The 23,639-nt window shown below is 57.5% G+C and overlaps 2 protein-coding genes across 2 annotated transcripts; one reads left to right on the forward strand and one right to left on the reverse strand.

The window, feature by feature from the left end:
• The first annotated feature begins 214 nt into the window (after positions 1–214).
• On the forward strand, positions 215–18,134 carry LOC146333436 (transmembrane protease serine 9-like). Its single transcript, XM_084826317.1, has 20 exons — positions 215–359; positions 1,099–1,218; positions 1,436–1,563; positions 3,146–3,213; positions 3,344–3,513; positions 4,195–4,236; positions 5,611–5,724; positions 6,645–6,816; positions 7,387–7,661; positions 8,043–8,179; positions 8,292–8,622; positions 8,708–8,879; positions 11,140–11,411; positions 12,534–12,670; positions 13,343–13,676; positions 14,482–14,598; positions 15,246–15,417; positions 16,066–16,331; positions 16,669–16,805; positions 17,419–18,134. The coding sequence occupies exons 1-20, from the start codon at positions 215–217 to the stop codon at positions 17,578–17,580; spliced, it is 3,471 nt and encodes a 1,156-aa protein (XP_084682443.1). The 3' UTR covers positions 17,581–18,134.
• A 3,500-nt stretch (positions 18,135–21,634) lies between these two features.
• On the reverse strand, positions 21,635–23,240 carry LOC146333437 (mitochondrial import inner membrane translocase subunit Tim13-like). Its single transcript, XM_084826320.1, has 3 exons — positions 23,101–23,240; positions 22,052–22,120; positions 21,635–21,877 (listed from the first exon to the last, which is right to left on the reverse strand). Exons 1-3 carry the CDS (start codon positions 23,212–23,214, stop codon positions 21,779–21,781), a joined length of 282 nt encoding a protein of 93 aa, XP_084682446.1. The 5' UTR covers positions 23,215–23,240; the 3' UTR covers positions 21,635–21,778.
• Between the last annotated feature and the right edge of the window lie 399 nt (positions 23,241–23,639).

Consider the following 23,639-nt stretch of genomic DNA (forward strand, 5'->3'; position numbering starts at 1 on the left):
ATGAGACATTTGCTGTTCTCTCTCGATAGGAGAGGAGGCTTCCTCTAAGCTGCACCATAACGACCGTTTCATAGGGCCAGTACCTAAAACACCGACAACTAAGAATCCCCCATTTGCATGTTTGGCTCAGGAATTCCTCCCCCATAAGTGCAAAATCCATTTGCATCCTAGACTTTTCCCTGCCTCTGGACCCTCTACAAGTTGTGGGATGATCATGGATCTGCCAGCTGTAGCTGTGAAACCAGCACTGGAGGGCAAGAAGGTGCGCTCCGTGGCTGGCAGCATCACCTGCTGGAGGGTGGCTGTGGCCACCATCCTCATGGGCAGCCTCACGGCTGTGTGTTGCGGGATCCTAATGGGTGAGTCCACAGTTGAGGCTGGTTTGTTCATATGTATGTTTTCTTTACCCTGTATTTTCAGCCGCAAATGTCCAGCTGTGTAAAAAATGTGTATACATCGTAAAACCCTGAAACTGCTGATGCAGAGCAGAGGGCACAGATGTGATGGGCTTCTGTTACAGAGGGCAGATGTTGGCTGAACATTAGGGGAAACTGCCAGATCAGCCCCCCCCCCAGCCTGGGCCCTCCAGATGTGCTAGATTATGGGAGCTGTAGTCCAAGACACACGGGGGGCACCCGTTTGGAGAAGGATGATTTAGAGCTGTATAGGCTGCTGCTGCAGCTGTTACAGCATGCTTCTTAAAGGACAAGATAAACATGTTTTCCTGAGTTCATACCCACAGCAGCTGTGGGGGGGTGTGGGGATGATGCCCCTTCAGGAGCGATCACATGTGGACTGCCCCTGAGTGCTTGGCAATGGTGCCACAGCCTCCCACAGGCCACAAGCGACGCAGCGGTCAGTTTGGGGGTGCAGCCGCTCAGCTGTGCCCCGAAGGACAGCCCCAGAGCGGAGGGAGATTCCTACCAACAAACCAGTTCGAGCTGTTCTGTCTCCGCCAAGCGAGGGTCTTTTGCCACTGGGTCTCCGTGGCCCGTTCAGACCAAGCTCCCTCACCCCATGAGGACATCTGAAGAGCCCTCCTGGATCAGACCAAGGCCCATCTTGTCCAGCATTCCGTTCACGGAGTTGCCCCACCAGTTGCCCACGGGAAACCCACGAGCGGGACACGAGGGCAGCGGCACCCGCCCGCCCATGTTCTCCAGCCCCGCCAAAATACGTTGCGGTGCAGCAGGGAACAATCCGCCGTCGCTGGGAAAGGTATTTTCCACGCCCAGGACTGCCGCTAAGCTCGGGGGGACCTGGGGAGCCCGAGGGGGCGCAGGTGACGTCGGCGTCCCCGCGACCCCCGGTGGCCCCACGCCCCTGGAGCTGCCGGCAGGAGCCCAGGCTGCCGCTTCGCCCTGGGCCTGCCCGGGGTCCAGCGCTCGGGCACCGCCGGGCGGGTGGGAGCGCAGCCGTCGCTTTTTCTCCGCAGCCTTCCCGGCCAGGCACGAGCGCCTCTTCGAGCACCTGGCCGACCTGCGCGGGATCCGCTACGAGAGCAGCTTGCAGTGCCCGCGCTCGGACTACCACCGCGCGCTGACCCCCGTGCTGGAGAGGCTGGTAAGCCGGCGCCGGGACCCCCGTTCCCTTTCGGCGCAGGGGCCGCGCTCTCCCGGGGCGCCGGGCCGGGGCGCTGCTGGGCTGAGCGTCCGGGCCCTGCGCGGGGGCGCCGCAGCCGGGTAGGGGCGCAGGGCGGCGCGGCGCGGCGCGGCTCCACCCTGCGGCCGTCTCCGGCTTGGGACGCTCCCTGGAGCGGGTTGGGACGGCTCCTTCGTTTCCAGCCTGCGCTTTCGCCTCGAAGGGCTGCGAGGGCGGCTGGCGCACAGTCGTGGCAGGGCAGCCCCCGCCCTCCAGCGCACAGGCTGAAAGACCCAACGCAAAAGGAAACGCGGGCGCGCGGGGCGGGGGGAAGCAAAACGCGGGCGCCAGCTCTTGGCTTCAAAGCCTGCATCATTTTAGGGATGCCCAGAAACTCCCTGGGTTTTTTTTTTGGGGGGGGGGAGTATTTCAACTTTCTCGAACTCATCTCTCTGTGGCGGAATACCCCCGCCCCGCCCGCCCGCAGAGCACTCCTCTTTGGGTTTGCCCAGGAAGATTGCGCCCCATCCAGCTGTCGTGGGCTTGGCCAGGTCTGGGCGAGCCGTTCTCCTTTTTCTCCCCACCACTGGGTCTGTGGCTCCTGCAAGGGACGTGTGTCTGTCCAGGGACCCTGGGGGCCTCCGCCAGTGTTGAACACCCCCTCCCTCAGTCTCAGCTGCGGGGGACAGCCAGGGGCCCAAAGCCAAGGAGGGCTCTGCCACCAGCTCGCTTCGCAGTCTTTGCTTTGCTCGGGGGGCTCCTTCAGAGAGCAGCCTCCTGCAAAGTGGGAAGACGGGACTGGAAAGGCGGGGGGGGGTCCTGGTGCCCATTTTCCAGGGGGCAAAAAGGGGGCTGCGCTGGGAAAGATGGCCGACAAGGCAACGCAACAATCCAGCAGGCAATTCCCGGTGCGTTTCGACCCCTCCACTAGGGAGGATTTCCGCTGTGGTGAGCTTGAGGCAGAGCTGCGCCAACGCCCCATGTTGTGCCCGTGGGGGACCCGTGTCGCACCCACATCTGTTGGCGCAGTGCATCATGCACAAAACCTGGATCAGGGTGCATTTTGATGGCTTGATATGTAACAAAAGCAACCAGAGTGTTGCTTTCGCTATACCCGAGTACAATATTTCTGGAATGCAGGTAAGGAGCTGCACATCAAAACGACATTCTACTGAATCATACTCTGGGTCCATCTAGGCCAGTAGTGCTGACACTGACTGGCAGCAGCAGCAGCTCTCCATGGTTTCAGGGAGGACTTTTCCCAGCCCTACCTGGAGATGCTGCTGGGGATTGAATAGGGGACTTTCTGCATGCAAAGCAGGGCCCCTGCTGCTGACTGGGCGATGGTCCTTCTACTAAAGATAAACTTAAGATTCCAGTCCTCATGGTTCGGAAGAAAGGGCAGATTTCAATAGGAACATAGGAAGTTGTCTTATACTGAGACCTTCTGCATGCAAAGCAGGGGCTCTGCCACTCCGCCACAGCCCACACATGAATCTGCCTCTCCCTGGTTTGGGGGGGGGGGTGTCGCTCTCTGCCCTCTCCTCTCTGCTCTGTCTTTCAGTTTCAAAGCAGTTTCCAGAACTCCCCACTGGAAGGCAGCTGTTTGCGGTGCTCTGTCTTGCAGTACAGGTGAGCTTGGCAGGGTTGTTCCTGCTCCCCACCCTGTGCTGCTGTTGAGGATGGGGCACAAGAATGCAGCTGGAGTGGTGCCCCCTCTCCTGCTGGGGGATCACGAGACCCTCTCGTTCCCACTTGGCAGGAAAGGCAATGCCAGTGTCATCGTCCGCTTCCGCCTCTGGTTCTCCACGCAGCAGCCGCTCCGCCCTGGTGCAGAAGAGGAGGCGCTGAGGCAGGGGCTGGCGGCTACCTTGGGCCACGAAGGGATCCCGCTGCTGGCCTACGGCACCATCTCTTCAGCTGTCCTCACAGGTATCCGTGAAACTCTTCTCACCATCCTACCAAAGAGTTGGAGTGTGCAGCTCGCCCCTTCTGATCCTCACAACAGCCCTGCAAGGCAGGACATGCTGCAGGTGTGGTGGCTGGCCAGCCAGCCCATGGTCACATCATTTCTGCCCAGGAGATTTGAACCTGCACCTTTCTAGCCCTCATCCAGCTGCTACGCCAGGGGTGGAAATGCCTCTCCCAAGGCCGGAAGCATTTTCAGCTCAAATATGCTGCTATTTGGAGATATTTCACCACCCACCTGTGGAATGCAGCCCCTGAGAGGCTCTCCAAAGGGAATGCAGCCCTCAGGCTGGAAGTGGTCCTGCACACCTGCTCTACCCCAAACTCTGCCTCTCTAGGATGCTCCCAGAAATGTGACCTTGCGGGGGTGGGGGGCAGCGTGCCTCTGAGATCTCTGTCCAGCTCCCTGCAAACGCGGGGAGGAGCGGGAGCATCTTGGATCAAGAAGCTTTGGGAGAGGCTCGACACGGGGGTGGGGGTCACGTATGACAGCCGTCCTTGTGTTTGGGGGTGGGAGGTGCAATGGAGACCTGTGCTTGCCAAGGACAGAGGGGTCCAGGGCTGGGCTTTTGGCCAGCCTGGAGCAGGACAGCACTCTGGCAGCACTGCACCTGCCTGCCCCCTCATTTCTCCTCTCTTTCTCAGGGTCAAGCAGCGTCTCCCCCTCTGGAATGGCCCTAAAATCAGGTATGCTCGGTCTTACGTATTGGGCGTCTGGCCCAGGACTCCGGTTAAGAAAAATTAAAGTCCTGTGTCCTCTCCAGGCAACCTGAATTTGCAGTTTTGCTGCTATCGTTTGCGTATTCTGTCTTGCGTTGGTACTTGCATTTTTGCGCTGCATGGTAGGCTTTTTAAAGATGTGCGTGTTGGATTTCTGTTGTGATATTGTAATGTTTTAGCCAATCTTACAATTTATATGATACCTAGACAATTTGTTTCATAAGGCATGCAATAAATATACATAAGAAATATATTCTTGTGGGTGCCTTCCAAATTTTGTGGCACCTTTAACAACTAGCAAACTTATTCTGGCATAAGCTTCTGAAGACTCAGCTCTCGTTAGTCGTTAAGATGCCACAAGGCTGTTTGTCACTTTTGCTGCAAGGCGACTTGGGAACAATCATTGTTGTAATTTGAATACATGGTGCAACTGAATCAAATTTGCATTGGGATTGGTTTCTTTGCATATTTAATCTTGATACGCAGAGAGGGACCGAAGGCCTGTTTCTCCTGCCTGCAGCCTTCCAAACCTCTGGAAGTCCTGCTCAGTTCTTTATGGCTTCTGAGATACCAGCAGACGTGGTCTACTTCTTTCCAAGTTTATCTATGCAGCCGTAGGGGCTAGGAGCCTGTCATTTTTTATTTTGTTTAAATAAGAGAATCTAATGGGTGAGATTGGAAGATTTTGAATGTTTGCACCTGATATGAATTTCTGTACTTGTGTCGATGATAGAATGCAACCTGGTCAGGTCACCAGCCTCCCCTCTCCTCCTGTCCCCATGGAGGGCTGAGGTGTATCTGGGGCTAAAAGGAGTCTTCCCCCTGACAGATCCTGTGCCAGGTCAAACCATGTTCGGCTGAGATGCTGTAACTGGAAGACAGAGACCTATTATGGGGGCTTTTCAAATTATAAACAGCTCCTTTCTTTGTCAAATCGCTGAGCGTAAGGCATTTCTTAGGCTAGCTTTTAGTGGCATTTTAGTGGCATTTAGTGGTAAATAAAACTCTGCCATTGGACCATGCAAGCGAATGTTTGAGACCATGGCATACATCCAAAAGCAAAAAATGTCCACTGGGCAGGACTGTGCATTCTGTCCTGTCCCATCCTTGCTTTGCCCCCAAACCAGAGGCCTGAGAGACCCCTGGGCAAATATCTCCAGAGAGGACTGACATTGGGGGGGGTGTAATTTCCTGCCCCTAATGCAGCAGTTGCTCAAACTCCCAAGGCTACCCCTCCAACTATGAACCACCGCAAAAGGCGCCTCTTCCCCCAACCACTCTAGACTGTCTGGAGCGGGGGACGGAGTGCAGGGGTCAGTTTTGCCATGACTGTCCTTCTAGGCATGTGTCCTGGGAACACCTTTGCCTGTCGCAGTGGCCAGTGCGTGAGGAAGGAGAACGCAGAGTGCGACGCCCGGCAGGACTGTGCAGACGGCTCCGACGAGGCAGAGTGCAGTGAGTCCCATTCTGGCAGACCCCGGGGGGCATGGATGATTTCTCAGAGCAATAGGCCTGGGGTGTGCGTATGCATGTCACTTGTTCTGGGTCATGTCAGGGTCCCTATTAGATGCGCAGAAGGAATTTGATGGCCCAAGAAGAACCGAATTCCTGACAGTTCCCTGTGTGGCTCAAACTGCTATGCAAAAGTTCATCTTTTAAGGCTGCGGCTTTTAATCACCTAATTGGTTGAATAAATAAATTAAGTAGTTTTTAATTGCCTGCAATTGGAGAGCAGATATGTTAAAAAAAATAATGACATTAAAATGGCATGGCATGCGTGTGTGTGTGGGGTGGGGAGGGGAGGGAGCGGAGGGCATGCCACTTGTAAGATGCCTCCTCCATGATTTTTCTTTAGAAAGATTGCATTCTTGAGTGCAAATTTATGCAGATTTAATCCATTCATGAATTCAACTAAAACCCGTACGATTAATTAAGATTTCTTCAAGCAGTTGATAGCAGTAATATTTTGGAGTTGGGGAAACTGTGGGAGTCTTCTCATTCTGTGGCAAATGTCAAAACTGTTTACAGAAATCCCACCGCTCTCTCTAAGGGCAAATTTGTTATGAGACATGCAGTGCTTTTGTGTGGGGGTTCTTTTTTATTTTGGGCATAGCAGTTCCAATAACTTGGTGAGAAGGTGAATTTTGCAGCCCCAGCACACTGGAACTCCATGGATCACAATTTGGCTTTGTGGAATTTAAAAGCTGGTGATGATTTTTATTTTTTATTCAGAAGGGGACATTTTTGGTTTGGGATGTTTGTGGCAGACTCTGGCCATGTGTGTAATCCCAGACCCCTCCCAACGCAGCCTGTGACCCCCCGCCCCCGGCCATAGGACAGGTGATGCTCATGGCCGGCTCTCCCCTCTCTTTCAGACTGTGGGGTTCGGCCAGCCATGCAGGCAGCCCACCGGATAGTTGGGGGCTTGGAAGCCTCGCAGGGGGAGTTTCCTTGGCAAGTCAGCCTGAGAGAGAACAACGAGCACTTCTGCGGGGCCACCATTCTGACGGCAAAGTGGCTGGTGTCCGCAGCTCATTGCTTCAACGAGTAAGGCCAGGGCGCTCCCTCCCCCGCCTGGGCGGGCACACAGCCGCTGCTGTGCATAGAGCAGCATCAGTGAGAATGAGGGTAGACCGGGCCACAGAAAGGGGACAGGGAGGCCTCTGGGGGAAACGGGGGCCAGGGCTATCTGCCCTTGGAGGTCCAGCGATGGGGATGACCAAGGTGCTGCACCGGAGGCTGCACGGAATAGGTGGGCTTTCTGATTGGGCTTTCAGATTGGGGATCTGAAAGGAGAGAGAGAAGCTGCATAGCACAGGAGGGGTTGGGGGCAGTTATAGGCATCGGGCGCTTGTCAATAATGGCTGGAAGATTCAAGTGACAGAGAAACACACACGCCCATCTCACTCACACACACACACACACACACACACACACACACACAGATTATTCCAGACTGAGGGATCCAGTTGGCAAGTGTGCAAATTCTGCCCCATTCTGAAAGGGCGGAGGTTTCCTTGCTGTTGGATTTCTGACCCCCAGCCAGCCTGGTCTCCTGGAAGGCGTCTTGGTCAGGGGGCATGGTGGCAGCCGCCCACTGAAGCTCTCCTGCCTCAGGTTCCAGGACCCCGGCACCTGGATGGCCTATGCGGGCAGCACCTGGCTGAGCAACTCTGATGGCCGCGCCGTGAAGGCTGCTGTGGGTCACATCCTCAGGCACCCCTCCTACAACACCGACACGGCAGACTATGATGTGGCCCTGCTGCGGCTGGCGGAGCCCCTGGCCTTCTCCAAATACGTCCAGCCGGCCTGCCTGCCGGCCGCCTCCCACATCTTCCCCCCGGGCAAGAAGTGCCTCATCTCCGGCTGGGGCTACCTCAAGGAAGACTTCCGTAAGCAAAACCCTCGAGGGGCCAAGGAGGGACAGGATTGGACCCCTGCTCAGCAAGGCCTGCCTTGCAGGGTGGTTGTGACAGTCCTGTGGCTAACAGGAGACTGAGCCACACTGTGGCACAGAGGGAAGCGGGGGTCACGCTGTGCTGAACTGGGGCCCTCAACGGCAACTCCCCATCGATTAAGAGCTCCTTGCAAGGGGAAATCTTCAGCCCAGCAGACAATGCTGCTGGCAGGGGTGCTGCTTGGCCTGGCCCCACGGCACCCCAGAACCTTTTCCAGGGCCCCAGTCTCCTTCCCAGAGGGGCTCCTCTGCTCCTCCAGCCGCCTGACGGGGAGTGGGGAGGCCTTTTGGTCCAGCTTATTCCTCCCCTCCTCAGTGGTGAAGCCAGAGCTCCTCCAGAAGGCAACGGTGGAGGTCCTGGACCAGACGCTGTGCGCCAGCCTGTACGGCACCGCGCTCACCGACCGGATGGTCTGCGCCGGCTACCTGGAGGGCAAGGTGGACTCCTGCCAGGTACCGGCTGGCTTGCCACCCCTGCCCTGGCCCCTTCTGGCTGCCCTGGCTGGCGGGGGCTGCCTTGGCCCCCGGCCCGGCCATTGTCCTCTTGACCCCTTTTCTCCCGCAGGGGGATTCCGGCGGCCCACTGGTCTGCGAAGAGCCCTCTGGCCGCTTTTTCTTGGCGGGCATCGTGAGCTGGGGCATTGGCTGTGCGGAGGCCAAGCGCCCGGGGGTCTACTCCCGAGTTACCAAGCTCCGGGACTGGATCCTCGCCACCATCGCCACCTTCACGCCTCCCCTGCCCCTCCCCCGCCCTACCACACCGGCCACCATGCCGCCTCCTGCCGCCTCAACCGGGGGCACCAGCACCACTGGCGAGCTCCAGCCTGGCTCTGCCACCCCTGCCCTGGCCTCCACAGCCACCAGCAAGCCGGCCACCACGGCACCCCGAGTGCAAGGTAGGGCCTGCGCCGCGCACAGGGGCGGGGTTTGCCTCGTGCCCGGGCCCCGGTGGCTGGGCGAGCTCTCTTTGTGCTTGTGCAGAGTGTGGCCGGCGACCGGCATTCTCCAAGCCCATCAAAATCGTGGGCGGCCTGGCTGCCTCCCGAGGGGAAGTCCCGTGGCAAGTCAGCCTGAAGGAGGGGCTCCGGCACTTCTGTGGGGCCACCATCATCGGGGACCGCTGGCTGCTCTCGGCCGCGCACTGCTTTAACCAGTGAGTAGGGTCTGGGCCTGAGGAGGCTGACAGACACAGACACGCACCCAGTCCCTCCAGCCCAGTGTTGTCGACACAGACTGGCAGCAGCAGCTCCCCGGAGTTTCAGGCAGGATTCTTTCCCTGCCCTCCCAGGAGATACTGCCGGGGATGGAACATGCTACCTTCTGTAGAATCATAGAATAGGGTTGGGAGGGGCCTATAAGAGCATCGAATCCAACCCCCTGCTCAGTGCGGGAATCCAAGTCAGAGCATCCCTGGCAGATGGCTGTCCAGCCTCGTCTTGAATGCCTCCAGGGTGGGAGAGCCCCCCACCTCCCCAGGTCATGGGTTCCATTGTTGTGTTGCTCTGACAGTCAGGAAGTTTTTCCTGATGTTCAGCCGGAATCTGGCTTCCTGGCACTTGAGCCCATTATTCCGTGTCCTGCACTCTGGGGTGATGGAGAAGAGATCCTGGCCTTCCTCTCTGGGACACCCTTTCAAGGACTTGAAGAGCGCTATCCTGTCTCCCCTCAGTCTTCTCTTCTCAAGGCTAAACATGCCCAGTTCTTCCAGTCTCTCCTCATAGGGCTTTGTTTCCAGTCCTCTGATCATCTTTGTTGCCCTCCTCTGAACCCTCTCCAGCTTGTCTGCATCCTTCTTAAAGTGCGGAGCCCAGAACTGGACACAGTACTCCAGAGGAGGCCTAACCAGTGCTGAGTAGAGAGGAACTAGGACTTCATGTGATTTCATGAAAGTAGGCCTAATGTAGCTCAGTGTAGAATACTGGCTATGGTTTTGTGATTGGTAGTCAAATATAGAAGACTAACCACTTTCTGTCAGACTGTGCATGGAGAAAGCTCAAGCCAAACAGGAAGCTGATTTCAACATGTTGTGGCAAGTTAGGTTATAAATTACTGTTGCTTGATTTGCACTGGTTACACTTTTTCCTTGCAGTGGTTGCACTTTTTAAAAACTTTAGGCACATTTTATGGTAACTGAATCACTATTATTTACAGTGTGCATAGTGCATACCCCTTTTTCATTTGTAAAAATTTATTAATTGGAAAAAATTAGTGCCATAAGTGCCATCTGGTTTATAGATAGTTGTTTTATTATTTTGGTTTTTAACTATCTCTGTTTTTTAATCTTTTCTGCTACTGTTGACGTGGAAGTGGGTTTGTTTCTACCACTCTTTTAGTGCCTTAACATTTTTGGAATTGCTGGTCAACTTATGGTTGTTAGCCACTTTAAGCTTTTTTGAGCAAAGATGGATATAAACATTTTAAATGAACAAAAAAATAAATAGATTCAGTACTCTCTTTAATGTAGCGTCAAACTTCAGGTGTGGGTTTTATAGGCTGCCCAGGGAGGATTTTGTTCCTCTCACTTCTCAGGAGCATGTGAGATTTGTGGTTGATAACATAGCCTGAGGTACTTTACACTTGAACCCAGTAGATAAGGTGCATTTCACAGGGCAAAGAATGCTACCTTTGAAGAAAAATGCTTGCTGTTGCTACCTCCCTTACTCAGTATGTGGCATGTGGAACATTTAAGGGAGAAGAATATTGCACAGCAAGTCACTACTTATACAGCAAGCTGACGTTGGAGTTTTGCCCTCAATTCTCCCCCTGCCTCCCCATTTCTAGCAACTAGAAATGGTTGCAACGCAGGGGCTCTGACACTGCGCTATGGCCCTTCCCTTCATAATGAAGCAAGATCCTAGTCCTCATGGTTCAGAGAAAGGGGCTGGTTTAAAGCAGATCACAGGAAGCTGCCTTCCACTGAGTCAGACCCTGGGTCCATCTGGCCCAGCATTGCAGACGCTGACGGGCAGTGGCGGCTCTCCAGGGTTTCAGGCAGAATTCTTTCCTGGCCCTACCCGGAAATGCTGCCAGGGATTGAATCTGGGGCCTTACTGCATGCAAAGCATCTGCTCAGCCTCTGAGCTGTGACGGTAAAGTAATATTCCAGTCCTCACGGTTCTGAATAATATCAGGACATAGGGAGCGGCCTTGCACCGGCTCAGACCAGTTGGCGATCTCATGGGGCATCCCTCAGAGAGCGGCCCCTGGACTGCTCCTTTCGGCAGGGCAGGGAAATCCTGCAGGTGGATCGTTGGCTCAACAGGCAGCGCCATGGGGAAGAGGCCCTCCTCTCCAAACACCCCAGTTTGGGCCACAGCAGCCTGTGTACCTGGGGAGGAGGATCGGGGAGGGGGTTCCTTGCAGCCCCGCGCTAACAGCTGCTCCCTGTGTCTTTTGCCTGCCTGTGCGGGTAGCACCAAGGTGGAGTACCTGACGGCCTTTGCGGGCACCACCTTGCTGTCGGCCATGGAGAGCTCCTCCGTGAAGGCCAGCGTGAGGCGCGTGGTGCCGCACCCCGCCTACAACCCCACCCTGCTGGACTTCGATGTGGCCGTGCTGGAGCTGGAACGTGCCCTCCCCTTCGGCAAGGACATCCAGCCCGTCTGCCTCCCGCTCGCCATCCACAAGTTCCCTGTGGGCAGGAAGTGCATGATCTCTGGCTGGGGCAGCCTCCGGGAAGGGAACGGTGCGGGCTCCACCAGCGGGATCTTCCTGAGTTTCAGCCATAATGCTTTTATACTGCTTCATTTAACAGCCTTCCCCAGCCAGGGCCCCCCAGCCAGCTCTTGGGGATTATGGGAGTTGTAGTCCAACCCATCTGAGGGCCCCTAGTTGAGTAAATCGAGCTTAATACATTAAAATCACTAAGTGGTTCACATTAAAATTCAGTCTAGACAATAGAGAAGCAAGATAAGAAATAATTAAAATATTACAATTCCAAACAGGGTGCGAGTAACAGGGTCCCTCCCAGGTCAGAGAAAGGCTGTTTGAAGACCTGTTTTCAAGTGGCATTTTAAACCAGCCACCATTTCTGCCTCTCGGACCACATGTGGGAGCGGGTTCCAAAGGGTGAGTGCCACCACCAAGGACGGCTCACGTCCCACCATCGGCGGTGGAACGACCAGTGACGGGATACATGATAGAGGGGCACAAAATTATGCCTGATGTGGAGAAAAGGGGGTAGGGAGACCCTCTCTCCTAATGCCCTTAGTGAAGCCGATGGGGGGGAGATTCAGAACAGGCAAAAGGAAGGACTTCTTCACACAGCGCAGAGTTGAACTATGGAACTCACTTCCACAAGATGTGGTGGCAGCCAACAATTTGGTTGGCTTTAAAAGGGGATTGTAGAAGTTTCTGGAGAAGGCCACCTATGGGTACTTGTCCTCATGGCTATATGTTACCTCCAGTAATCAGAGGAAGTATGCTCATGTACACCAGTTGCTGGGGAATATGGGCAGGAGGGTGCTGTTGCATTCATGTGCTGTTTATGGGTTTCCCGTGGGCAGCTGTTTGGCCACTGTGGGATCAGAATGCTGGATGGGATGGACCTTGGCCTGATCCAGCAGGGATCTTCTGATGTTCTCATGAGTAGGGCCTTTTCAGCTTTTTTAAAGAAGTAACCCTGAAGCGTTCAGAGGCCGACTGCATGGGAACACAGGATGCTCCTGTGTGGTATCTGCATGGGTTTCCTGGAAGCACTGAGTGGCTGATTTGGGGCCTGGGGTGCTGGATTGGACTGAGCACCTTTGGTGTGACCCACCACAGCTCTGCTGATCCTCCATGATCTCTCCCACTTTGTGGCTCATAGTCTCCAAGCCTGAGAACCTGCAGCGCGCCTCTGTCGGCATCATCGACCAGAAGACTTGCAGTGTCCTCTACAACTTCTCCCTCACCGAGCGGATGATCTGTGCCGGGTTCCTGGAGGGGAAGGTCGACTCCTGCCAGGTAAGGAGCAGACACACCTTCCGCGCCGGAGAGGCCTCTTATGGGTGGAACAGAGAGTGTTTAGGGCTCAAAGAAAACTTTGGAAGCAGGTCTCCTCAGGTTTTAAAACATTTACGTTCTCCTCAGTGGCATTTTCTTCTACCTTTGAATGATGCTGCTTGTGGGATTTTGATGTGGGAAGACAATGGCCTGGTTCGCATCTAACATTAAGTCATGGTTTATTTAACCTATGGTTTGTTGCCTCACCCAGATGCACCTGGGTCACAGTAATAACCCAGGGTATGGGTTGTTGTTGAATACTGGGTTGTTGATAGTGCAAACCCCGCACTACGGTTTAACTATGGGTCGTTAAGCACAGACAATCCAGAGTTCACAACCCAACAGCACGCCGCGGCTTCTCTTCCTGGGTTGTTCATGCAACCTCCCTTCCTTGGTCAGATGCAGTAGGGCCCTTCCAGTGGCAGCTGGTGACTCCAGTTCCGGAGGGGCGGCGCGTCCATTCTGGGCCTTAGTTCTTGCCAGCCAAGCCCCCGAAGGTGCTGAACCATATCCCACCACGGGCCCTTCTGCGGCCCTTGCAGTCTTCGTGCTCCATTCACACAGGAGACTTCCAGAGGGGCTTCCTCCCAGGCACCTGTTTAACCAGCTCGGGTCCTTTGCTCTCCCCTCCAGGGTGACTCAGGGGGGGCCCTGGCCTGCGAGGAGACCCCGGGCGTGTTCTACCTGGCGGGGCTGGTGAGTTGGGGCGTCGGCTGTGCGCAGGCCAAGAGGCCAGGGGTTTATGCCCGCATCACCAAGCTCAAGGCGTGGATCCTGGACACCGTCTCGCCCCAGCCCAGCACACTGGCCATGCCCACCGCCGAAGCCAGGGCCACACCCAGCACCACGGCTGCCGCCGCCACCTCCAGCCGGCCTGTCCCTGGCCAAAGGACTACCCGGCTGGACCCCAGCACCAGCGCCGCCCCCGAGACGACAGCCAGCCCCCCAAGAACCACCTGGTTGCCAGGTACCCGTGGGGCTGTGAGCACAGGCATTGTAGCGTGCCAGGCGTGGGCATGGACGTGTGCAAAGCGTCTTCCCCTTCCCTGTTTCTTTAGAGGAGCATGGAGTCCTGGCTGCAGCTCCCGCTGCAGCCCCCCCGCCCTAATCAGTAGAGGTCAGGGGTGTGCTGAAAGTAGGAATCCAGATTTCAATGCCCAGCATTCCTGACCACTAGCCATATGATGGCATGGGCTACTGGGAGTCGAAGTCTCCCGGAGAAGTACCTTCTGTCCACCCTTGAGTTGAAGGCAACCTAAAAAGGTGTCTTGTGCTGCCCGGAAGACTAACAAAAGACATCCACTTTGGCAGATGTTCTTGAGGACTAGCGTCCCTTTTGAGAACTAGCATTGGGAGCATGAAGGGGCTGTCCTCAGTGGTCAGGTTGAGGGAAACCCTTCATGCCTCCAATGAAGCCTGAGAAAGCTTCTGCCAGAATCAACTTGCAGGTCTTGGGACTGCAACTCCCATCATCCCATGCTGGCTGCAGGGTGATAGGCATTATAGTTCCAACACATCTGGAGAGCGTCCAGTCAAGGAAGGCTGCTTTAAAGTGCTGCAACAGCCTGACACAGCTCCCTCCCCCCTGCATCTGGTGGCTGGGTGGGTTCTCGCTGCTGCCTTCCCTGTGGTCATGGACGTGGTCAGTACCTCTTGTGCCACAACAGGCAGGGGTGCTCAGCAAGCCGGGCGCAGGCCTTGTTCCTGTGTGGGGAGAGGAGGCTGGGAGTGCTTGTGCCCCCCTTAACCCTCTGGCAATGCCCCTGCCGCAGCCGTGCCGTGCACCCCGTCCACCTTCAAGTGCTCCAGCAAAGTCTGCATCGGGAAGGCAAACCCGGAATGCGACGGCATCATGGACTGCAGCAACGGCCGGGACGAGTCAGACTGCAGTAGGTGCCAGCTCCTGCCCTGTGCTGGCTGGGGAGGATGGGAGCTGTAGTGCAGCACGCCTGGAGGGCAACAGGTTGGGGAAGGCTGACGTGCCAGAACCTCTCTGCTGGGGAGCCACAAGTGGTAGTCCCAGCGTCCCAATCCGGGCAACCCTGGATGGCCCCACCCCTTCCCCTGGGCCCCACCCCTCGCTTCCTGGCTCTTCTGCTGCCCCACCCCACCCCACTCCCAATGCCTCTGAGACGCCTCCCCCAAGGCTGTGTGTCATTCTGCCCCCCTCCCCCCCCCGGCTCATGGCCCACGAGAGCTTCTTCAAAATGGGATTTGGCCCTCAGGGAGAATGGGGCCCAAGGCCCCTGCCCCACACGGATGCAGCTGGCTCCCAAAAAGAGCTGGACATGCACGGTGAGGAGGACAACTGCCAGTAGTAGGAACAGCAGTTTTCTCAGGGCATTGTCCTTCTGCATAACCCAGAGGGAGGCACTGGAAAGAGATGTCCGCTGGGAGCTTTCCTGCAGCTGTCTAAGGCGCAAAGCCAGGCAGGAAAGCAAAGCCAGGAGCAGCTGCTGAGCCCAGGGCGGAGGCCCGGCTCCTGCCCGCCCGCCCCAGCCTCCTTCCCATCCGCTCCTCTCCTGCTTCCCCACAGACTGCGGCTTGACCCCAGCTTCGGCCTCCAGCAAGATCGTGGGGGGCAGCAGTGCGGGCCGTGCGGAGTGGCCGTGGCAGGCCAGCCTGTGGCTGCGGCGGAAGGAGCACAAGTGCGGGGCCGTGGTGGTCGGCGAGCGGTGGCTGCTGTCGGCCGCCCACTGCTTTGATGTGTGAGTTGGGGGGGGGATGCGGGCAGCCCCCTCCTCTCTGGCAGGGCAGGAAAGGGCTCCCTGCGGCTGCAGCTTTCTCCCAGGAACAGGGCGACCCCTGGTGGAATGTGGGTGGACACTTGAGGGAGACGGATCTCCTCAGCTTGGCACGCAAAGGGCCCCTCTCCATCTAGTCAGCAATGCACACCCCCCCCCCCGCCGTCTCTCCGCACTTGCGGGACCCTCGTGGGAACATCAGAAGCAGCCTTGTATCAGCTCAGGCCCCGCGTCCATCTACCACTGAGGTACAGCCCTTCCCCTAAAGATGAAGCAGGGTTCCAGGCCTCATGGTTCTGAATTAAGGGTTGGTTTAAATAGGAACCTACCCTATAAACAAACCAAGTAATGAAGATTCTAGTCCTTATGGTTATAAATCAAGGGCTGGTTTTAAATAGGAACATTGGAAGCTGCCTTATACTGAGTCCGACCCTTTGTCCATCTAGCCCAATAACAGTGACACTGACTGGCAGCGGTGGCTTCTGATGCTCCTGGGACCCTTTCCCAGCGAGGCTTGCTGCCCAGCAAGAGGGACGCTTTGCTGGCCCGGCCCCCACGCCCCAGTCCAGCTGGGACACACTCTCCCAAGCTCAACCCAGCACCCTCCTCTAGTCACAGTGACCCCAAGATGTGGGTAGCCATACTGGGCACCCCCTTCCTGAGTGGCCTCGACGGGCAGGTGGAGAAGATTGTCCAGATCCACAAGCACCCCTTCTACAACCTCTACACCCTCGACTACGACGTGGCACTGCTGGAGCTGACCTCACGCCTGCGCTACACCAGCACCGTCAAGCCCATCTGCCTGCCAGACAGCGCCCACGTCTTCAGCGAGGGGACACGGTGCTTCATCACCGGCTGGGGCTCCACCAAGGAGGGCGGTACGGCACCCCCAGCGCCCTCGGGAGCCAGGCCTTGCCACAAGCGAGGGGCAGACTTCACCCCACGCGCACCCGCTTTTTCCTTAGGAACTCACAAATCCACCCGTCTAATCCTGGATGCGAGGTTCTTTGATGCGAGGTCTCGTTCTGTGCAGACCAGCTTCTGCACGTGTTATCAGCTGAAACTCTGGCTGATCAGTGCAAGATCTGGGATCTGGGATCGCTGGCAAGTGGGTTTCTGGGCAAACGCTAAAAATGCAGTTAAGCTTGGCTGCTTGTAATGTTCGGCCCGATGCTGCCTGCACGGCCCTCTCTCAGCTCCTGCTCTCCTCCGCAGGGCTGATGTCCAGGCAGCTGCAACAGGCGGCCGTCCAAGTCATTGGGGAGGGGGACTGCCGGAGGTTCTACCCCATCCAGGTCAGCAGCAGGATGGTCTGTGCCGGCCTCCCACAGGGCGCCGTCGACAGCTGCTCCGTGAGTCCCCCCCCCCCCACGCACGGCAGGGTGAGCAGCGGGGTGGAGGCACCAGGCTTGCAGGGACCTCCTGGTCCCTCTGAGCCACAGTCCTCACAGTGGGGTGGGTTCTCCCAGCGCCAGCATTCCGTTCCCTGCTGTAGCGCCAAGAATTTTGGGGCAGCTTGAATGGGCCCGTCAGACCCATTTGTTGGACGAAAGACCTGCCCCCGGTGGAGGGGAAAAGGGCTGGAGCCGCCATTCCATATGGATCTGCCTGGGTTTTTGGACTGTGTGCGTGTGTCACAACTCTCGGCTGCACTTCCAAATCTATCACCCACCACTGATGGAGACTTGAAACTGCAGCCCCCGAATTTCCCCCCTCTCCGTCAGCTGGAAAAATAGCTCTTAAGCCAGGCCTAGAAGGCCGGCAGGGGGAATGGGGTTTGCTGCCGAAATCCTGGAAGAATTAAGAGGGTGCTCAGCTGGACCTAGTTTTTTTTCAAGCTGGAGCGGGGAAAGAAAACCCTGCTCAGGCAGGCAACCCCTCCTGGGAGCCTCCAGCGCTGCGTTTGCTTGCAGGAGAGGCCAACTGGGTCTCCCAAACGCCTCACCCACCCCCTTCTCTCCACAGGGTGACGCCGGCGGCCCATTGGCCTGCAAGGAGCCCTCGGGCCACTGGTTCCTGGCGGGCATCACCAGCTGGGGCTACGGCTGCGCACGGCCTCACTTCCCGGGAGTCTACGCCAAAGTCACAGCTGTGCGGGGCTGGATCGGACAGAACCTGAAGGTCTGATGCCACTGTCTGCTCAGGGAGAAGAGGCAGGACAGGGAAGGGGGTGCTGGTGCAAGAGGCTGGCTGGGAGAGACCCCCCAGACCCCCCCCCCCCGTCCTGTTACTGACTAGGAGACAAGGCCTCTGCACATAACCCAGGCGCAAACCCAGAACACGTTGTCTCTGCACCGAGGGACCCGTTTCTCTCCAGCACAATGCAACCTCCTAGGAACTGGAGGGGGAAAGAAATGTCCCCCTTGTCCTGCCCCCCCATGATCTTTGGTTATTCCCCCCACCTAGTGGGTGGTCAAGAGCTGCATCACAGCCAGAGTGGCCTGGGGGAATGGGGCGTCCTGATTTGGGTCCGCGAAAGAGGTTTCCATCCAGGCAGCTGGGCTAGAGAGACTGTATTTATTTTGCTGTCCAGAATAGCTCGGTGCCTCCAAGTGAGGGGATAGATTTTGGGTGGCGAGCTCGTTTGTGCTCTAGACTGTGCCCAGTAAAGGGGGGGGGGGGAGAAGGGAAGCTACAATCCTACCTTGAAATTGATGCGACATTAAAGAAACCACTTTGTGGAGCGGGATCTTGCGTGCGAATTATGTACCTGCTTTGTGGTGCTGGGATTTCCCCCACCCATGGTGCTCGGCTCTCATTAAGGCGACAACCTCTGTAATCTTCACGAAAGGCTCAGGAACATCCCTCCCGCCCCAACCCTTCTCCAACTCCGCTTTCCTCACCCAGCTCCTGGGAAGCAAAGCTGGAGTCATGGCATCCTACACACGGCCTCGCCTCTGCCTGAGCTGCACCGCTTCAGGCCCCAGGGGTCTCGCCAGGTATAAATGCTCCTCCGTAACAACAAAATCCATTCCTGTAGAAATGTAGCAGGGAGAATGGGGCCAGCCTTCTCCCTAAGCTGTTATTTTTCTGTGTGCAGGGAAGGTCTTGTCTTACCCTCCACCATCCCACCACAGCTTAAACTGCTACAGCCAAATTCAGGGGATGCGTTCAGCAAAACCAAGCAGCCCACTGAGCTACACTGAGTACATCATCTCAGCTGGCTGCTGGTGTGTTCATAGTCTACCAGGCAGCCCTCCTATTACAAGGGCTTCAGGGCAGTGGATGCATGCAGCAAAGGGAGCAGCGGCACCCCCTCCATCAGGATTGTGTCCCCCAAAATGGCAAGTGCCGAGTTTGCCCAAGGGGAATGGAAATGACGTGGGGGGGGGCACTTGGTACACGCTCATTCCGCTGCAGATAGGACGTGACACTGGGAAACATCCCCCCACCCGTAGCAAAACCCAAGGAGCCCCTGCTTCCCAGCCAACACTGCTGCAGTCGAGGACCAGCGTCACACCTGCTTCTCCAGTTCACAGCTGCCCTCGAGCAACACAGCACCAGTGCCTGTTGCCCTGCTGTCTGCTTTGAACACGCTACTTGGACCCTGCAGCACACCACCTCTCCCTCTGCTCGCTCAGCGGAGCGCTGTGGCCAGCCAAGGTGGCCTGCTGGGCGTTGGCAGCTGCCTCATGCTGGGCCAGATCCCCGGTCCGTCTGGCACAACCCCATCGACACCAGGGTGGGGACCCCCCAGGGGGCTGGGCCCACCCCACGTCTTGGTGGTTTCCCCAGGATCAGCTGAGCAGTGCAGGAAAGAGATCGTGGAGAAGCAGTGAAAGCGGGGTGTGGAGGGCGGGGCCGGGCTAGCTCCACGTTTCGGAGGCCCTTGGCCGCCCCCCCCCCCCCGCCTGCCTTCGCACAGTTGCTCTTGTACCTATGGCTCTCACTCAATTGCTAGCCAGGGGGCCGGGGCGTCTGCTCCTCCTCCTCCCCCCCACCAGCATTGTCTGCGCCGGAGTAAGAGGCAGGGGAACAAGCAGCTGGCAAGGGTATATCCCGCTCCAGGATCTGTTCAGATGTGGAGCGGCACAGAAGCGTTGTAAATAAAATAAGGGTGAAGGGGAGGAGGGACCCCAGGGGGCTCTTGCCAGTGGGCCCTGCTGGGGTGTGGGTCCTTGGCAGCTGCCCTTTGATGCCAGCCCCAGGGAGGTCATAGTAGCGATGCAGGAGGGAAGCATCTCCCCCCACTCTGCCCTGTCCACATCTCAGCGAAGTGGAGGAGGAACGAAAATGTGGCTTCAGCCGCACCCACTGTTGGTCCCTAGAGTAATAAAGGAACTGGCAGAAGAACTCTCAGAACTGCTGTCTGTTCTCTGAGCAATCATGGCAGACGGGTGAAGTGCCAGACGACTGGAGGGCTAATGTGGTCCCTATCTTCAAAAAGGGGAAAAAGGAGGAACCTGGGAACTACAGACCAGTCAGTCTGACATCAATCCCTGGGAAAATTCTGGAGCAGATGATAAAGCAATCCATCTGGAAGCACCTTGAAAACACTGCCGTGATTCCTCAAAGCCAACATGGATTTGTCAAGAATAAATCCTGCCAGACGAATCTGATCTTATTTTTTGAAGACCTCCCTTGTGGACCGGGGGAATGCTGTAGACATCATATACCTCGACTTCAGCAAAGCTTTCAACAAAGTGCCCCATGATCTCCTGATGAGCAAACTAGCTCAAAGTGGGCTAGATGGAACAACGATCCAGTGGATCCACAGTTGGCTACAGAATCGGACTCAAAGAGGGATCAATGGGACCTTCTCAAACTGGGGAGAGGTAACGAGTGGGGTACCGCAGGGCTCAGTCCTGGGCCCAGTGCTCTTCAACATTTGTATTAATGACTTGGAGGAGGAGCTGCAGGGAATGCTGATCAAATTTGCAGATGACACAAAATTGGGCGGGATAGCTAATACTTTGGAAGACAGAAACAAAATTCAAAGTGATCTGGATAGACTGGAGCGCTGGGCAGAAAACCGGTGTGGTGTAGTGGCTAGAGTGCTGGACTGGGAGTTGGGAGATCCGGGTTCTAGTCCCCACTTGGCCATGGAAGCTCACTGGGTGACTTTGGGCCAGTCACAGACTCTCAGCCCAACCCACCTCACAGGGTTGTTGTTGTGAGGATGAAATGGAGGAAGGAGGAGGATCATGTATGCTGCCTTGAGTTCCTTGGAGGAAAAAAGGCGGGATATAAATGCAATCAATCAAAACAACAGAATGACATTTAATAGGGACAAATGCCAAGTTCTGCACCTAGGAAAAAGAAACCAAAGGCACAGTTACAAGATGGGGGATACGTGGCTCAACCACACTACAAGCGAGAAGGATCTTGGAATTGTTGTCGATCACAAGCTGAATATGAGCCAACAATGTGATGTGGCTGCAAAAATGGCAAATGCTCTTTTGGGCTGCATTCATAGAAGCATAGCTTCCAAATCCTGGGCAGTGCCAGTTCCCCTCTACTCGGCACTGGTTAGGCCTCATCTGGAGTACTGTGTCCAGTTCTGGGCCCAACACTTGAAGAAGGATGCAGACAAACTGGAGAGGGTTCAGAGGAGGGCAACAAAGATGATCAGGGGACTGGAAACAAAGCCCTATGAGGAGAGACTGAAAGAACTGGGCATGTTTAGCCTTGAGAAGACTGAGGGGAGATAGGATAGTGCTCTTCAAGTACTTGAAAGGTTGTCACAGAGAGGAAGGCCAGGATCTCTTCTCGATCATTCCAGAGGGCAGGACACGGAATAATGGGCTCAAGTTACAGGAAGCCAGATTTCAGCTGAACATCAGGGAAACATTCCTATTAGAGCAATACAACAATGGAACCAATGACCTAGGGAGGCGGTGGGCTCTCCCACACTGGAGGCGTTCAAGACGAGGCTGGACAGCCGTCTGTCAGGGATGCTCTGACTTGGATTCCTGCATTGAGCAGGGGGTTGGACTCGGCTGTGTAGGCCCCTTCCAACCCTACTATTCTATGATTCCTAGGGGGCTTAAAAAAGGTTCCCTACCCCTGGTCAACAGTGACTGGGGGCAGCCCTCCAGGAATTTTCCCAGCCCTCCGTGGAGATGCTGCCGGGGATCGAGCTGGGATCTTCTGCTTGCTGGGGTGCGCCACTCAGCTGTGGCTGCTTCTTTTGCTTCTGCACCCTGTGGGGCAAACTCGGAGGAAAGCAGGGAGACAGCACTGGTGTTGTCATTTTAATTGCTTCCAGAAGGACCACAAATCCAGCCAGCCCTGCGCACCCCGCCTGCCCGCTGACCACCTCATGGAGTGGCAACGGGCCCCTCCCCAGAGTCCGTGACAGGGCTCTCCTGCCCGCCTGCGCCGGTCACATGTTGGCCCGCTCCCGCTGCAGCCGGGAATTGTAGGCCCGTGAGACGGTGTTCCAGGCGTCCATGTAGCGATCCATGCACATGGCGATGCACTTCTGCAAGGAGACAGGAAGGGAGCAGGTGAGGAGGGGCAGGGCTGAGCAAGCTCCAGGCGCCAGGTTTAGCTGAACCCCCTCCCCGCACAGTGGAAGGGCAGGAAGGAGGGGTGACCCCTTTGGGAAGAGGCCAGCGACAGCTCAACAACAGAGCCCCATTCCGGCCAGGCTCACCTGCTCAGAGTTGTCGAGGGAGCTGCCGGGTTTCCCAATACACTTCCGGAAACATTTGTCCGTCATTCTCTGCAAGGAGGAAAAGGAAAGTCAGAGATGGAGGGCCAAAGCGGCAGGGTGCAGGAAAGGGCCCCTCTTTTGCTCTGGGGAAAAGCAAGCAAGGGCTGCCAGCGCCCCAGGAAGGCTGCTGACTAGCCACTTACAACTCGCTTTGGGCCAAAAGGGCTCACGGGGCCAGAGAATGGCAACAAAGTGACAGTGGCGCCATAACAAATTCAAGACACGTTTAAAAACAAATATAGTCTAAAAGCGGGGGAGGGGCACAGTAGTCTGCCGCAGTGAGAACGAAGTCTTGCGGCACCTCAAAGACTCGCACGTTTAGGACGCAATCCTAGGCATGGCGAGGGAGAGAGAGTCCGGGAACTCCCAGCATCCTCCCACGCTGGAGGCCTTCAAGACGAGGCCGGACAGCCATCTGTCGGGGATGCTCTGCCTTGGATCCCTGCACTGAGCAGGGGGGTGGGCTCGATGGCCTCGTAGGCCCCTTCCAGCCCTACCGTTCCATGATTCCCCAGCCAGCTTGGCTGGGGAATGCTGGGAGCTGCAGGGCTCTTTTCCCCCTCGCCATGCCCAGGATTGCGCCCTTTCTCGGGCACAGTCAGCCAAGCCCCCGAGACCTGGGGCGGCTCCGTGCAAAGCCAGCAGCCCATGCCGGGAAACTAACTTCAGGCTCCAGCCCGCGTGATCGCGGATCAAGGGCTGATTTCCCCCAGGAACCCGGGGCGCGGCGCGGCGCGGCGCCAAACCGAACTCGCCCACCCGGCTCAGAGCTGCCTGCGCCGCCGGGCTCCCCGGGGCTTCGGCCGGGCCCTCCGTCGGGCCCGCCTGGAGGCGCTGCCGGGGAGCGCGCCCGGGCCGAGGGTCTGGGGGAGCCCGGCTCGGGCAGGCGGCCCGCGGCACCGGCCCTCCGGGCGCGGCGCACCCGTCCGGGCGGGGCGCCCTTTGCCGCGAGCCACGGCCGCCGCGGAGCGCCCCGCGCCCGCGCTCACCTGCAGCAGCTCCTGCGCGTTGGCCACGGCGATCTGCACCTTGACCTGCTCCATCAGCGCGCCCGCGTCCAGCCGCGCGCCCGCGCCGAACTCGCCCGGCGGAGGCGCCGCCATGGCCGAGACCGCGCCGCGCCGCGCACGCGGCCGGGGCTGCCCCGCCCCGCCGGGGGCGGCTCGCAGTCGAGCGCGGGCGCGCGGGAAGCGGCGGGGCGGGGCGGCGCGCCCGGGTCCCAGCGGCCGGGCTGCCCGCGGGCGCAGGGCGCGGATGGCGCAGGGCGGGCGGCGCGGCAAGGCTGTGCGAAGCCCCCGCCCCGAGCTGAGACCCGTGCGCTGCCCTGCCTCGCCCCGCACCTCCCCGGTGGGCGGCCGTGCGGGAAGCCGTCTCTCGATCGCTTTCTCACGAGACGCAAGAGCCACGTGTTTGCCCGCCACCACAAGAAGCCCCGAGGGGGCCCCCCCTGCTCATCCGGGGGGGAGTAGGGGCAGCCCCCCACTGCCCAGCCCCACAGCAGTAAGCGACCCTCTTCCGCCGGGGCAGC

Source organism: Heloderma suspectum, chromosome Z (genome assembly GCF_057233095.1).
Source record: "Heloderma suspectum isolate Gila_16-S chromosome Z, 16-S_ref, whole genome shotgun sequence".
NCBI lineage: Eukaryota > Metazoa > Chordata > Lepidosauria > Squamata > Helodermatidae > Heloderma > Heloderma suspectum.